Below are 17,143 nucleotides of genomic sequence, written 5' to 3'. Positions count from 1 at the left end.
CACAAATCAAGCCTCAGTAAATTTAAGAAAATTGAAATCATACCAAGCATCTTTTCTGACCACAACGCTATGAGATTAGAAATGAATTACAGGGAAAAAAACGTAAAAAAGACAAACACATGGAGGCTAAACAATACGTTACTAAATAACCAAAAGATCAATGAAGAAATCAAAGAGGAAATAAAAAAATACCTAGAGACAAATGACAATGAAAACACGACGACCCAAAACCTATGGGATGCAGCAAAAGCGGTTCTAAGAGGGAAGTTTATAGCTATGCAAGCCTACCTAAAAAAACAAGAAAAATCTCAAGTAAACAATCTAACCTTACACCTAAAGAAACTAGAGAAAGAAGAACAAACAAAACCCAAAGTTAGCAGAAGGAAAGAAATCATAAAGATCAGAGCAGAAATAAATGAGATAGAAACAAAGAAAACAATAGCAAAGATCAATAAAACTAAAAGTTAGTTCTTTGAGAAGATAAACAAAATTGATAAGCCATTAGCCAGACTCATCAAGAAAAAGAGGGAGAGGACTCAAATCAATAAAATCAGAAATGAAAAAGGAGAAGTTACAACAGACACTGCAGAAATACAAAACATCCTAAGAGACTACTATAAGCAACTTTATGCCAATAAAATGGACAACTTGGAAGAAATGGACAAATTCTTAGAAAGGTATAACCTTCCAAGACTGAATCAGGAAGAAACAGAAAATATGAACAGACCAATCACAAGTAATGAAATTGAAACTGTGATTAAAAATCTTCCAACAAACAAAAGTCCAGGACCAGATGGCTTCACAGGTGAATTCTATCAAACATTTAGAGAAGAGCTAACACCCATCCTTCTCAAACTCTTCCAAAAAATTGCAGAGGAAGGAACACTCCCAAATTCATTCTATGAGGCCACCATCACCCTGATACCAAAACCAGACAAAGACACTACAAAAAAAGAAAATTACAGACCAATATCACTGATGAATATAGATGCAAAAATCCTCAACAAAATACTAGCAAACAGAATCCAACAACACATTAAAAGGATCATACACCACGATCAAGTGGGATTTATCCCAGGGATGCAAGGATTCTTCAATATACGCAAATCAATCAATGTGATACACCATATTAACAAACTGAAGAATAAAAACCATATGATCATCTCAATAGATGCAGAAAAAGCTTTTGACAAAATTCAACACCCATTTCTGATAAAAACTCTCCAGAAAGTGGGCATAGAGGGAACCTACCTCAACATAATAAAGGCCATATATGACAAACCCACAGCAAACATCATTCTCAATGGTGAAAAACTGAAAGCATTTCCTCTAAGATCAGGAACGAGACAAGGATGTCCACTCTCACCACTATTATTCAACATAGTTCTGGAAGTCCTAGCCACGGCAATCAGAGAAGAAAAAGAAATAAAAGGAATACAAATTGGAAAAGAGGAAGTAAAACTGTCACTGTTTGCGGATGACATGATACTATACATAGAGAATCCTAAAACTGCCACCAGAAAACTGCTAGAGCTAATTAATGAATATGGTAAAGTTGCAGGATACAAAATTAATGCACAGAAATCTCTTGCATTCCTATACACTAATGATGAAAAATCTGAAAGAGAAATTATGGAAACACTCCCATTTACCATTGCAACAAAAAGAATAAAATACCTAGGAATAAACCTACCTAGGGAGACAAAAGACCTGTATGCAGAAAACTATAAGACACTGATGAAAGAAATTAAAGATGATACCAACAGATGGAGAGATATACCATGTTCTTGGATTGGAAGAATCAACATTGTGAAAATGAGTATACTACCCAAAGCAATCTACAGATTCAATGCAATCCCTATCAAATTACCAATGGCATTTTTTACGGAGCTAGAACAAATCATCTTAAAATTTGTATGGAGACACAAAAGACCCCGAATAGCCAAAGCAGTCTTGAGGCAAAAAAATGGAGCTGGAGGAATCAGACTCCCTGACTTCAGACTATACTACAAAGCTACAGTAATCAAGACAATATGGTACTGGCACAAAAACAGAAACAGATCAATGGAACAAGATAGAAAGCCCAGAGATTAACCCACGCACCTATGGTCAACTAATCTATGACAAAGGAGGCAAAGATATACAATGGAGAAAAGACAGTCTCTTCAATAAGTGGTGCTGGGAAAACTGGACAGCTACATGTAAAAGAATGAAATTAGAATACTCCCTAACACCATACACAAAAATAAACTCAAAATGGATTAGAGACCTAAATATAAGACTGGACACTATAAAACTCTTAGAGAAAAACATAGGAAGAACACTCTTTGACATAAATCACAGCAAGATCTTTTTTGATCCACCTCCTAGAGTAATGGAAATAAAAACAAAAATAAACAAGTGGGACCTAATGAAACTTCAAAGCTTTTGCACAGCAAAGGAAACCATAAACAAGACGAAAAGACAACCCTCAGAATGGGAGAAAATATTTGCAAATGAATCAACAGACAAAGGATTAATCTCCAAAATATATAAACAGCTCATTCAGCTCAATATCAAAGAAACAAACACCCCAATCCAAAAATGGGCAGAAGACCTAAATAGACATTTCTCCAAAGAAGACATACAGACGGCCACGAAGCACATGAAAAGCTGCTCAACATCACTAATTATTAGAGAAATGCAAATCAAAACTACAATGAGGTATCACCTCACTCCTGTTAGAATGGGCATCATCAGAAAATCTATAAACAACAAATGCTGGAGAGGGTGTGGAGAAAAGGGAACCCTCTTGCACTGTTGGTGGGAATGTAAATTGATACAGCCACTATGGAGAACAATATGGAGGTTCCTTAAAAAACTAAGTATAGAATTACCATATGACCCAGCAATCCCACTACTGGGCATATACCCAGAGAAAACCGTAATTCAAAAAGACACATGCACCCGAATGTTCATTGCAGCACTATATACAATAGCCAGGTCATGGAAGCAACCTAAATGCCCATCAACAGACGAATGGATAAAGAAGTTGTGGTACATATATACAATGGAATATTACTCAGCCATAAAAAGGAACGAAATTGAGTCATTTGTTGAGACGTGGATGGATCTAGAGACTGTCATACAGAGTGAAGTAAGTCAGAAAGAGAAAAACAAATATCATATATTAATGCATGTATGTGGAACCTAGAAAAATGGTACAGATGAGCCAGTTTGCAGGGCAGAAGTTGAGACACAGATGTAGAGAATGGACATATGGACACCAAGGGGGGAAAACTGCGGTGAGGTGGGGATGGTGGTGTGCTGAATTGGGCGATTGGGATTGACATGTATACACTGATATGTATAAAATTGATGCCTAATAAGAACCTGCAGTATAAAAAAACAAACAAAACAACTAATACTAAACTTTCATTGGGTTATTTGTATGGAAATATGTTAATATAAATGTTTCAGACATTACATGAAATTCCTAAAAATCTTTTATTTGTATTTGTATGGAAATATGTATGGAAATATGTTAATATAAATGTTTCAGACATTACATGAAATTTCTAAAAATCTTATATTTGTATTTGTATGGAAATATGATGGAAATATGTTAATATAAATGTTTCAGACATTACATGAAATTGCTAAAAATCTTATATGTTCTGGTATAATGTTATAAGTAATAATCCTAGTTATTACTTTAAAAAAAAAATATCCTGGATATAAGTCCTTTGTTATAGAATTGCAAATATCTTCTATTCTATAGCTAGATTTTTCTTTTTAACTTTGTTTTTTTGTGCAAGAGCTCCTCCCCCACCATACACACTTTCTTTTTTGTTTTTGAACTATAACACACATAGAGAAAAGAACACAAATCGTTAAGTATATGGTGCAATAGATTTTCACAAAGTAAACACACCCAGGTAACCACCACCCAGGTAAAGAGACAGAACATCACCAGCATTTGAGACAAGCCCTTCTTATGCCCCCTCCTCATCACTACCCCTTTCTCCTTCCCAAAGGTAGCGTGGTTCTTATTTCTAATGCTGCAGATTAATTTCACCTGAACTTTATGTACATGGAAATCATACAGTTTGTACTCATTTGTATCTGGCTTCTTTCACTCATCATTATGTGTTTGAGATTTATCCATGTTGTTATGTATAGCAGAGTTGAAGTGCAACTAAGTAACCCAGTCCCCACCCAGCTCAACTCTTAATCAGATCAAGGAAATCAACCCCTAAGTGGAGCTTCACAGGAAACTGGGTGTGAGCTAAAAAGCAAAGAAAGATTTCTATGGCCTTGGGTACTTAGATCCCAAAGCCCTGATGAAGGAAGGAACTGATCTCACTCTCAAATATGTGAAATCAGAGGTAAACTTAAACAATTTAAATAAAACTACAACTCGGTACAATCCCAGCATAACCCCTAGTTGGACTGAAATGATCTGCCCCTTATCCTAGCTACCAGACAAAGAAAATGGTGTGTTCTCTCTGGGAAAAAATACATTATCTACTTCAGTGTCTACTGTTCTTTTAAACACAATGTCGAACATGCAAAGTCATCTGAATAGCACAAGGAATTATAACCATTATCTTTTAATAACTTTTAGCAGAGTATAATCCGTAAAAATACTGAATCACTATATTGTACACCTGAAATTAAGATAATATTGTAGAGAAACTATACTTCAATAAAAAATTTAAAAATAAAAACTTTTTAAAAATTAAGAACTTAAAAAAAAGTCATTTGAAGCAAATCTACAGATGACCCAGGTGCTGGAATTATAAATTGATCAGAGAATTCAGTGAAAAGATGGACAAAATGGGTGAACAGAAAGGGAATTTTAGCAGAGAAATGGAAACTATAAAAAAGAACACAGTGGAAATTCTAGAACTGAAAAATACCATATCTGAAATAAAGAATTCATTAGATGGGTTTAACATCAGATTGGACACAGCACAAGAAAAGGTCAGTGAGTTTAAAGATAGGTCAATAGAAATAATCCAAAATGAAACAGAGGGGAAAAAAATGAAAATAACAGAGCATCATATACCTGTGAAACAATATCAAACTAGTCTGAAATACATGTAATTAGAATCTCAAAAGGAGAGGAGAAAGAGAATAATATAGAAGAATAATTTAAGGAGATATGGCTGAAAAATTTCCAAAATCTATGAAAGACATAAACCGACAGATCCAAGAAGTTTAGTGAACCATAAGTTGCATAAGTACAAAGAAGATCCCACCTAGGCACACCTTAGTCAATTGTTGAAAATTAAAGAAAAGAGAAAAAGTTAAAAGCAGTCAAGGAAAAAACACCTTATATGCAGGAAAGCAAGAAGAATTAAAACTGACTTATCATTAACAGTGGAAGCCAAAAGAAAAAGGAATGACATCCTTGACGTGCTGAAAAAAAAAATAGAATCCTATACCCAGCAAAAATATCCTTTAAAAGTGAAGGCAGGGACTTCCCTGGTGGTGCAGTGGTTAAGAATCTGCCTGCCAGTGCAGGGCACATGGGTTCGATCCCTGGTCCAGGAAGATCCCATGTCCATGGAGCAACTAAGGCCGTGTGCCACAACTACTGAGCCTGCGCTCTAGAGCCCATGAGCCACAACTAATGAAGCCCACATGCCCTAGAGTCCGTGAGCCGCAACTACTGAAGCCCGCGCACTCTAGGGCCTGAGTGCCACAACTACTGAGCCCGTGCGCCTAGAGCCCATGCTCTGCAACGAGAAGCCACTGCAACGAGAAGCCCGTGCACTGCAACAAAGAGTAGCCCCTGCTTGCCGCAACTAGTGAAAACCCGCATGCAGCAACGAAGACCCAACGCAGCCAAAAAAAAAGATGAAGGCAAAATAAAGACAAAAAAACCAGAAAGTATTTGTTACCAGTAGACCCACAGTACAAAAAATATTAAATGAAGTACTTTAGGCTGGATATGATTCCAAGTTGAATCCTGGATCTGTAGGAAGGAATGAAGAGCACTGGAGATGGCAAATATATTGCTAACATAAAACAATATTCTTAAAATTTCTTTAAGAGACTACTGAGTAGGGGACTTCCCTGGCAGTCCAGTGGTTAACACTCTGCACTTCCACTGCAGGGGGCACAGGTTTGATCCCTGGTCAGGGAACTAAGACCCCACATGTTGCATGGCATGGCCAAAAGGAAAAAAAAAAAAAGACTACTGACTAAAGTGAAAACAATATTAATGAATGGTAGAAATTTAATAGATGTAGAAGTAATAAATATAATAATAACACAAAACGCAATAGAAAAGTAAATGACACTGCTTTCTGTGAAGTACTTGTGTAAAGTTCTTATGTTGAACATGAAGTGATATGCTATTAATTCAAAGTAGAGTAAGATAGTAAGGATGGGGCGGAATCAAGATGGCGTACTAGGAGGATACGGAATTCATGTCTCCTCACATCTAGGGCACCTACCAGGCACCGGTGGGGGATCACGGACACCTAAGGGGACGGGAGGAACCCCCAGCGACTGGCTTGCAGGATCTTGGTCCCCAGGCCGGAGGTCGGGCCCAAGCTCCTGTGGTGGGAGCTCCGAGTCCAAACCGCTAGACTAACAGAGAACCTCAGACCCCAGGGAATATCAATCGTAGTGAGGCCTCCCGGAGGTCTTCATCTCAGCACCAAGACCCAGCTCTATCCAACTGCCTGCAAACTCCAGTGCTGGATGTCTCAGGCCAAACAACCAGTAAGACAGGAATACAAGCACCACCCATCAAGAAAACAAAAAAAAATGGAACGACAGAAAAATACATTACAGACGAAGGAGCAAGGTAAAAACCTACAACACCAAATAAATGAAGACAAAATAGGCAACCTGAAAATGAATTCAGAGTGATGATAGTAAAGACGATCCAAAATCTCAGAAACACAATGGAGAAAATACAAGAAACATTTAACAAGGATCTAGGAGAAGTAAAGGGAAAACAAACAGTGATGAACAACACAATTACTGATATTAAAAATACTCTAGAAGGAATCAATAAGAGAATAACTGAGGCAGAAGAACAGATAAGTGAGCTGGAAGATAAAATGGTGGAAATAACTGCCAGGGAGCAGAAAACAGAAAAAAGAATGAAAAGAATTGAGGACAATCTCAGAGACCTCTGGGACAACATTAAATACACCGACATTCGAAATATAGGGGTCCCAGCAGAAGAAGAGAAAAAGAAAAGTCTGAGAAAATATTTGAAGAGATTACAGTCAAAAACTTCCCTAACATGGGAAAGGAAATAGTCACCCAAGTCCAGGAAGCACAGAGAGTCCCATATAAGATAAACCCAAAGAGAAACATGCCAAGACACATACTAATCAAACTATCAAAAATTAAATACAAAGAAAAAATATTAAAAGCAGCAAGGGAAGAGCAACAAATGACATACAAGGGAATCCCCATAAGGTTAACAGCTGATTTTTCCGCAGAAACTCTGCAGCCAGAAGGGAGTGGCAGGACATATTTAAAGTGATGAAAGGGAAAAACCTACAACGAAGATTACTCTACCCAGCAAGGATCTCATTCAGATTCGCCGGAAAAATTAAAACCTTTACAGATAAGCATAAGTTAAGAGAATTCAGCTCCACCAAACCAGCTTTACAACAAATAATAAAGGAACTTCTCTAGGTGGGAAACACAAGAGAAGGAAAAGACCTATAAAAACAAACCCAAAACAATTAAGAAAGTGGTAATAGGAACATACATATCGATAATTACCTTAAATGTAAATGGATTAAATGCTCCAACCAAAAGACACAGACTGGCTGAATGGATACAAAAACAAGACCTGTACATATGCTGTCTACAAGAGACCCACTTCAGACCTAGGGACACATGCAGACTGAAAGTGAGGGGATGGAAAAAGATATTCCATGTGAATGGAAATCACAAGAAAGCTGGAGTAGCAATACTCATAGCAGATAAAATAGACTTTAAAATAAAGACTGTTACAAAAGATAAGTAAAGACACTACATAATGATCAAGGGATCAATCCAAGAAGTAAACATAACAATTATAAATATTTATGCACCCAATATAGGAGCACCTCAATACATAAGGCAAATGCTAACAGCCATAAAAGGGGAAATTGACAGTAACACAATAATAGTAGGGGACTTTAACCCCCCTCTTTCACCAAAGGACAGATCATCCAAAATGAAAATAAATAAAGAAACACAAGCATTAAATGACACATTAAACAAGATGGACTTAACTGATATTTATAGGACATTCCATCCAAAAACAACAGAATACACTTTCTTCTCAAGTGCTCATGGAACATTCTCCAGGATAAATCATATCTTGGGTCACAAATCAAGCCTTGGTAAATTTAACAAAATTGAAATTGTATCAAGCATCTTTTCTGACGACAACGCTCTGAGACTAAATATCAATTACAGGAAAAAAACTGTAAAAAATACAAACACATGGAGGCTAAACAATACATTACTAAATAACCAAGAGATCACTGAAGAAATCAAAGAGGAAATCAAAAAATACCTAGAAACAAATGACAATGAAAACACGATGACCCAAAACCTATGGGATGCAGCAAAAGCAGTTCTAAAAGGGAAGTTTAAAGCTATAAAAGCCTACCTCAGGAAACAAGAAACATCTCAAGTAAACAACCTAACCTTATACCTAAAGCAATTAGAGAAAGAAGAACAAAAAACCCCCAAAGTTGGCAGAAGGAAAGAAATCATAAAGATCAGATCAGAAATAAATGAAAAAGAAATGAAGGAAACAATAGCAAATATCAATAAAACTAAAAGCTGGTTCTTTGAGAAGATAAACAAAATTGATAAACCATTAGCCAGACTCATCAAGAAAAAAAGGGAGAAGACTCAAATCAACAGAACTAGAAATGAAAAAGGAGAAGTAACCACTGACACTGCAGAAATACAAAGGATCATAAGAGATTACTACAAGCAACTATATGCCAATAAAATGGACAATCTGGAAGAAATGGACAAATTCTTAGAAATGCACAACCTTCTGAGACTGAACCAGGAAGAAATAGAAAATATAAACAGACCAATCACAAGCACTGAAATTGAAACTGTGATTAAAAATCTTCCAACAAACAAAAGCTCAGGACCAGATGACTTCACAGGCGAATTCTATCAAACATTTAGAGAAGAGCTAACACCTACCCTTCTCAAACTCTTCCAAAATATAGCAGAGGGAGGAACACTCCAAACTCATTCTATGAGGTCACTATCACCCTGATACCAAAACCAGACAAAGATGTCACAAAAAAAGAAAACTACAGGCCAATATCTCTGATAAACAGATGCAAAAATTCTCAACAAAATACTAGCAAACAGAATCCAACAGCACATTAAAAGGATCATACACCATGATCAAGTGGGATTTATCCCAGGAATGCAAGGATTCTTCAATATACACAAATCAATCAATGTGATGCACCATGTTAACAAATTGAAGGATAAAAACCATATGATAATCTCAATAGATGCAGAAAAAGCGTTTGACAAAATTCAACACCCATTTATGATAAAAACTCTCCAGAAAGTAGGCAAAGAGGGAACCTACCTCAACACAATAAAGGCCATATATGACAAACCCACAGCCAACATTGTTCTCAAAGGTGAAAAACTGAAACCATTTCCACTAAGATCAGGAGCAAGACAAGGTTGCCCACTCTCACCACTATTATTCAACATAGTTTAGGAAGTTTTAGCCACAGCAATCAAAGAAAAAAAAATAAAAGGAATCCAAATCAGAAAAGAAGTAAAACTGTCACTGTTTGCAGATGACATGATACTACACATAGAGAATCCTAAAGATGCTACCAGAAAACTACTAGAGCTAATCAATGAATTTGGTAGAGTAGCAGGATACAAAATTAATGCACAGAAATCTCTTGCATTCCTATATACTAATGATGAAAAATCTGAAAGAGAAATTAAGGAAACACTCCCATTTACCACTGCAACAAAAAGAATAAAATACCTAGGAATAAACCTACCTAAGGAGACAAAAGACCTCTATGCAGAAAACTGTAAGACACTGATGAAAGAAATTAAAGATGATACAAACAGATGGAGACATATACTATGTTCTTGGATTGGAAGAATCAACATTGTAAAAATGACTATACTACCCAAAGCAATCTACAGATTCAATGCAATCCCTATCAAACTACCAATGGCGTTTTTCACAGAACTAGAACAAAAAGTTGCACAATTTGTATGGAAACACAAAAGACCCCAAATAGCCAAAACAATCTTGAGAAAGAAAAACGGAGCTGGAAGAATCAGACGTCCGGACTTCAGACTACACTACAAAGCTACAGTAATCAAGACAGTATGGTACTGGCACAAAAACAGAAATATAAGATCAATGGAACAGGATAGAAAGCCCAGAGATAAGCCCACGCACATATGGTCACCTTATCTTTGATAAAGGAAGCAAGAGTATACAGTGGAGTAAAGACAGCCTCTTCAACAAGTGGTGCTGGGAAAACTGTACAGCTACATGTAAAAGAATGAAATTAGAACACTTCCTAACACCACACAGAAAGATAACCTCAAAATGGATTAAAGACCTAAGTGTAAAACTCTTAGAGGAAAACATAGGCAGAACACTCTATGACATAAAGCACAGCAAGATCCTTTTTGACCCACCCCCTAGAGAAATGGAAATAAAAACAAAAATAAACAAATGGGACCTAATGAAACTTAAAAGCTTTTGCACAGCAAAGGAAAACATAAACAGGATGAAAAGACAACCCTCAGAATAGGAGAAAATACTTGCAAACGAAGCAACTGACAAAGGATTAATCTCCAAAATATATAAGCAGCCCATGCAGCTCAATATCAAAAAAACAAACAACCCAATCCAAAAATGGGCAGAAGACCTAAACAGACATTTCTCCAAAGAAGATATCCAGACTGCCAACAAACACATGAAAGGATGTTCAACATCACTAATCATTACAGGAATGCAAATCGAAACTACAATGAGGCATCACCTCACACCAGTCAGAATGGTCATCATCAAAAAATCTTCAAACAATAAATGCTGGAGAGTGTGTGCAGAAATGGGAACCCTCTTGCACTGTTGGTGGGAATGTAAATTGATACAGGCACTATGGAGAACAGTATGGAGGTTCCTTAAAAAACTAAAAATAGAACTACTATATGACCCAGCAATCCCACTACTGGGCATACACCCTGAGGAAACCATAAAGAGTCATGTACCACAATGCTCACTGCAGCTCTATTTACAATAGCCAGGACATGGAAGCAACCTAAGCGTCCATCGACAGATGAATGGATAAAGAAGATGTGGCACATATATACAATGGAATATTACTCAGCCATAAAAAGAAACGAAGCTGAGTTATTTGTAGAGAGGTGAATGGACTTAGAGTCTGTCATACAGTGAAGTAAGTCAGAAAAACAAATACCGTATGCTAACACATATATATGGAATCTAAAAAAAAATGGTTCTGATGAACCTAGGAGCAGGACAGGAATTAAGACACAGACGTAGAGAATGCACTTGAGGACACGGGGAGGGGGAAGGGTAAGCTGGGACAAAGTGAGAGAGTGGCATGGACTTATATATACTACCAAATGTAAAATAGATAGCTAGTAGGAAGCAGCCACATAGCACAGGGAGATCAGCTCAGTGCTCTGTGACCACCTAGAGGGGTGAGATAGGGAGGGTGGGAGGGAGACGCAAGAGGGAGGAGATATGGGGATATATATATATGTATAGCTGATTCACTTTGTTATAAAGCAGAAACTAACACACCATTGTAAAGCAATTATACTGCAATAAAGATGTTAAGAAAAAAAACAGTAAGGATACATGTTATAATCGTAGACTTAGGATAAAGCAACCGCTAAAAAACATAAAGTTATAGGAAGGAGGCCAACAGAGAGGAAAAAATGGAATACCATAAAATACATGGTAAATTTGAAAGAAGGTAGAAAAGGAAGAAAAGAAGAATTAAGACAGATAGGACAAATTGAAAATAAATAGCCAGAAGACAGATTTAAGTACAAACACACAGATTATTCCATTAAATGTTAGTAAACTAAACATTATAAGACTGAAGAAAAAAAAACAAAACTAAGTACTCTTTTCAAGAGACACACTCTAAATATGAAAGTAAAAGGATAGAATAAGATAGAATAAATCTTAATATCTGGTAAGGTAAATTCCCCTACTTAATTTTCAAAAATTTTTTGGTTTATGCTTTATACTTGATTATTATAGTTTTGTTAAATTATATTAAAACATTTTCTGAGATGTTATTATAATTCAATTCCATTATAGATTAATTAGGAGAGAAGTGACATGTTTATGATAATGAGTTTTCAAATCCATGGATCTGGAGTATCTTTTCATTAATTTAAGACTTCTTTTAAGTCCTTAAATTGTTTTAGTTTTCTACAAACATATCTTCACCTCTTTCATTAGATTCAGTCTTAGATACCTCATCATTTCCATTGCTACTATAAATGAGAGCTTCAAAAAAATAACATTATTTTTTAAAAAATCTTATTCTTTACCATACAAGGAGTATTTCTAACATTTCACCATTAAATGTGATGCTCACTGAAGGTTTTGTTAGACACTATTCATTGGGTTATAGAAATTCCCTTCTTTTTAGTTTGTTAGCTTTTTTTTTTTTAAGCACAAATGAACGTTGAATTTTATCAAATGCTCTTCTAACATTTCCTAAGGTGATCATATAGATGTTTCTACAGGTTGTTAATGTGATAAATTAAATCAAGATTTTCTGTTATAGCATCCCCAGTTCGCAGCATAAACTCTATCTACACAGCCAAGGTGTATTGGTATTTTTATCCATAGTTGGATTCAGTTTGCTATTATTTTTAGAAATTTTGCAAATATATTTCTAAGTGAAATTAGCCTATAATTTTTTTTGTTGTTATTTAGTCCATGTCTGGATTTGGAATTTAGACTGTACCCCAAACATAAAGAAGTTGGAGAGCTTCCCTTATTTTTCTATTTGCTGGGTTATTGGATCCTATAAGCCTAGTAAAGTGTTTGTACGTAGATTTTTGACTATTTTCAATTCAATAGTTCTTTTCAGGTTTTCTACACTTTCTTGAGTCAATTTTGAAATCTGTATTTTGAGAAAATTCTTTCTTCCTAGTTTTTATATTTATTGGCACAAAGTGCATTTTCTAGATTTTTAAAATCTAGTATTGATAGTGTTAAAAGCTGTGGTAAGATTGGTCAAATGTTAAAAGCAGTGGTCAAGAAAAAAGCATATATTCTAATATGTTGTTATTTTGCCTTTTTTCTTGCCAATCTTATTACAGCTTTTAATACTACTGATACCAGAGAACAGGTGTTATATGAACACTGTTAACATTTAGTTTGAAGACAAAAAAATACGGTGAATTCCTGGAAATAGAGACTGATGTACTTGGATGTGAATTTTCAACAAAATTCTAAAATTACTAAATTTCATTATTATTAAAAGGATGGCTATGAAAATCTAAACAAGAAAGTAGTAAAATTGGAAAGCAACAGTACCATTAATTCACAAGTTATACCAAACCTACATATTTCTTTTTGTTTGCTTGACAGAGTTACTAACTATTAGGGATATTTCTGAACATTTCAACAAAACTTCAGACAAAGCATCCCAAGACAACCTGTGGATGAGATGAATAAATATGGGATGGGTGATAGGCAGTACTTTAGGTAGATATTTATAATTCTTGGAATGGTAGTACTCAAAGAATGGTGATTAATGGAACAAAATGAACTACGGAAGACCTTTATCCTTATCCCATTCAAGATTATTGTTAATTAAGGATGGAAAAAATATGTTTATCAGTTTTGCAGATGATACAAAGTTGTGATGTCAGCTAATATGCTGGATGAAAGAATTAGCACACAAAAAGATCTGAGCAAGCTGGAAAGATAGGTTGCAATGAATAAGATATTTAATATATCTCAGACTTAAAAAATCAAGGAACGGCCTAGATCAGGGACTGGCAAACTACTGCCTGTGAGCCAAACCTACCCTGACACCTGTTTTTGTATGGCCCATAAACTAAGAACGTCTTTTACATTTTAAAATATTTTTTCAAAGTCAAAATATTTTGTGGCACATGAACATTATGTGAAATATGAAATTCACAGTTCAGTGTCCATGAATAGTTTTATTAGAAATGGCCACACTCATTCATTTATATATTGTCTATGGCTACTTTTGTGCTATAGTGACAGAGCAGAATAGCCGTGACAGACTATAAGGCTCATAAAACCTAAGATATTTATTATCTATCTTTTTTATTAGATAAAAAATTTGCCAACCTTTCATCTATAACATGTAGAGGATTAGTTGATTGCAAAGTCACTATAAGGCAAGAGTGTACTATATCTGCCCCCAAAGGTAAAGGAATGTTATTTTAAATTACATTAATGTAGCTAAGAAGGAACTACATTCTACCAAAATCTTTGAAAACCAACTAAGGGCCAGGCACTGTGCTAGTAATGCAAAGACACCACGCAGTAATCTTTGACTATGTAAACCTAAGACAAAGATGGTGACGTAAGAGTTGGTTTTTGCCTTTAAGCTCAGAGTCAGGGAGAATGGACAAACATGAAACTAATAATTTGTTATGTGCAAATAGTGTGATCCACATCTAGAATACTGTGTTCAGTTCTAGGTAGTATAATTTAAGTAGGACATTGTCAGGCTTGATATTGTTCAGAGGAGAACAGAAAGTTCATGATGATCTATAAACTATGTTACATGGAGGGAGTTGAAAGAATATCGTTTCAAGAAGAGATAATTTAGTGAGAGAAATGTGACTACAAGTTTTAATATCACAAGTCTTCACAAATGGAAAAAGGATTTGAACTGGACTCAACAAATACAAACTGTAAGCAGGAAGACATCATATATGTAAGAACTTTCCAGCAAAGTAAAGATTTTTAATCTTTTCCATCCCTGAAAGTGTCCAAGAAGACTAGGTGATAAGCTACGGAGGGAACCAGAGAAAGAATTCTTGCACTGGGGTTCTTTTAGCCTGAATGAAATTCTAGGAAAGGTAGATTAGGAACAGATAATGAAAAAACTTGAAAGCCAGGTAAAGATGGTAGGCTTTAGCCTGTAGTCCAGTAGTTCTGAATTGGACTGGGGGTGATTCAGCCCCCCAGGGGACATTTGTCAATGTCTAGAGCCAGTTTGGCTGTCATACTGGGGGTGGGGGGGTGATTCTATTGGCATCTAGTGGGCATTTCATGATGCTCCTAAATATTCCACACTGCACAGCACAGTCCCCCAAAACAAATAATTATGTGGGGGTTGGAGACTTAAGGAGAGAATTTGCTTTAAAAAAGTAATATGTTTTAGGGAAATATATCTAGCATTGACGTGTAGTAGATAAATAAAGAAGAGAGTGTATTCTCCAAATGTTCAGTTCTTTTCTTACGTCACATTCTTACCACCTAAGTTGTCTGAAGGAAGCAAACATGTACTTTAATACAAAATTCATTTCATACATCCTATAGCCACCAATACCCTTCCTTTTTCCTGTGTTGGGTGGAATTATTTAAATAACAAGTAAGAAGTGGCAGAATTTGGGTTCACTTTAAGGTTCCTTTGTTGCACTTAATGCGAAAGAGGCACACCAATCCCGAAGAAACCCATAAAACAACTCAACATATATGTTGCTTCCTTAACTCCAAAATGCAGGTTCAGGATGTAATCTAACCCCCCATCCTGGGATGCCTTACTTAACTCACACGTGTTCACACAGGGCCTCAGCTCATCAAAGGTGGTGTACTCTGGGGTGCCATCCTTTGCATTTTTAAAACTCCCTGACCCTGGACTTCCCTGATGCCTTATCCTCCTCTAAACCCAGTGCCACTTACCCAACCCTTTCACCTCCAGTTCACGTAACCTTTCTTTCTGAAAAGCTTTCTGCGCCAAGCCTTCAGTTCACTTTCTTCCTGTGGTCAGGAAAGAGTACCCCTTGCGTCTGGTACTCTTAGAATCAGACTCCTCAAACCCTTTCCCATAACATCATCCACTGGGAACTTTTGTGTAAATAGAAAACGGCCATCCTCTGCCTCCCCAGGGCCAGGGCCTACAGCTTGGTATCACTTGAAAGGCAACCAGCCCTGACAACACCCTTTCACCTCCGTCCCAAACGCTTCTACTCAGTTCAAGACCATTTCAAGAGCTCCAAGGGCCCTAAACATACTTTTGGACGCCCGGCCCCAAATTACATAAAATATATTATATGAACCCACATCCTACATCAAATATAATTCTTAAGTATGTGGGTTACGTTCCAGTTAATAGGTTACATTTGGATACTTTATTAATTTCTATTTGGAACTGATTTTCCCTTTTGGGGGTCAAAACATTATTTCTGGCTTCCAGAAAGTTCGTGGGATGGCACTAGTGTCTCTAGGACTCCGGGGAGTGCACAGACCTGCGTCATGCGTCAGTCTTCCACCATCCCGGTCACCTCAGCGCCCGCCCACCGTCCGCCTCCGCGCCGCGCGTCTCCTCACACCCCCAGCCACGCTCGCTCTCTCTCTCCTCCACCAGCATCCCCCCAACTCCGTCGGCCTCGCCTAGCCAGGCTCCCACCTCCCCCGTGCCAGCCGAGCCCGCCGAACCACCCTGCTCGCCTGGGCCACCGGTTAGCTCCAAACGCGCTGATTGTCGGGCCTCGGGTTCTCCCTACCGCCCCCTTCCCTTCCCTTCCCGCAGGCCTCCGCGGAGTTCGCGGGCGCTCAAATCCTACTCCCGGCTCTTCGCTCCACCCCACCCACAGGCTCTGCCCCGTCCCGCCCCACCCTGCGCGGCGCGCCGGTTCCCAGCTCCGCCCCTCTCCCGCTCAGCCTCCTCCGAGATCCCGGTCGCGCACAGCTGTACTCCCGGATCTACGCGCCCAGTCTCCCTCAGGTTCCGCCCCCAGACCACGCCCCCGTGCTCTTCCTTAGTGCGCGGGCTGAGCTCCGCAGCCCCGCCCAAGGGCCTTTCCCTAGGCAAGCGCCTGAACACGCGCTGCTTACCCTCCCCCAGCTAAGCTGGATCCCTGGGGCTTGTGAGACCCACGGGACCCGCCCTCGCGCGAG

At 37.5% G+C, this 17,143-nt stretch overlaps 1 protein-coding gene across 17 annotated transcripts in view; it reads right to left on the bottom strand.

The window, feature by feature from the left end:
• IFT25 (intraflagellar transport 25) overlaps positions 1-17,098 on the bottom strand; it is a 39,758-nt gene extending 22,660 nt beyond the window's left edge. For 3 of the 17 annotated variants that reach the window (XM_082431013.1, XM_082431017.1, XM_082431001.1), the window contains exon 1: positions 16,492-16,644. Coding sequence is in view for 2 of the 17 variants with exons in the window: in XM_082431001.1 (XP_082287127.1) it covers positions 16,492-16,500 (9 nt within the window). In the remaining 15 variants the exon portion in view is untranslated. The other 14 variants (XM_082431008.1, XM_082431009.1, XM_082431014.1 and 11 more) reach the window with 14 other exon arrangements.
• Between the last annotated feature and the right edge of the window lie 45 nt (positions 17,099-17,143).

This window comes from Balaenoptera physalus, assembly GCF_965194825.1.
Source record: "Balaenoptera physalus genome assembly, chromosome: 1".
In the NCBI taxonomy this organism is placed as follows: domain Eukaryota; kingdom Metazoa; phylum Chordata; class Mammalia; order Artiodactyla; family Balaenopteridae; genus Balaenoptera; species Balaenoptera physalus.
The sequence above is the reverse complement of the archived record's forward strand: the minus strand, read 5'-3'. Positions and strand labels throughout refer to the sequence as shown.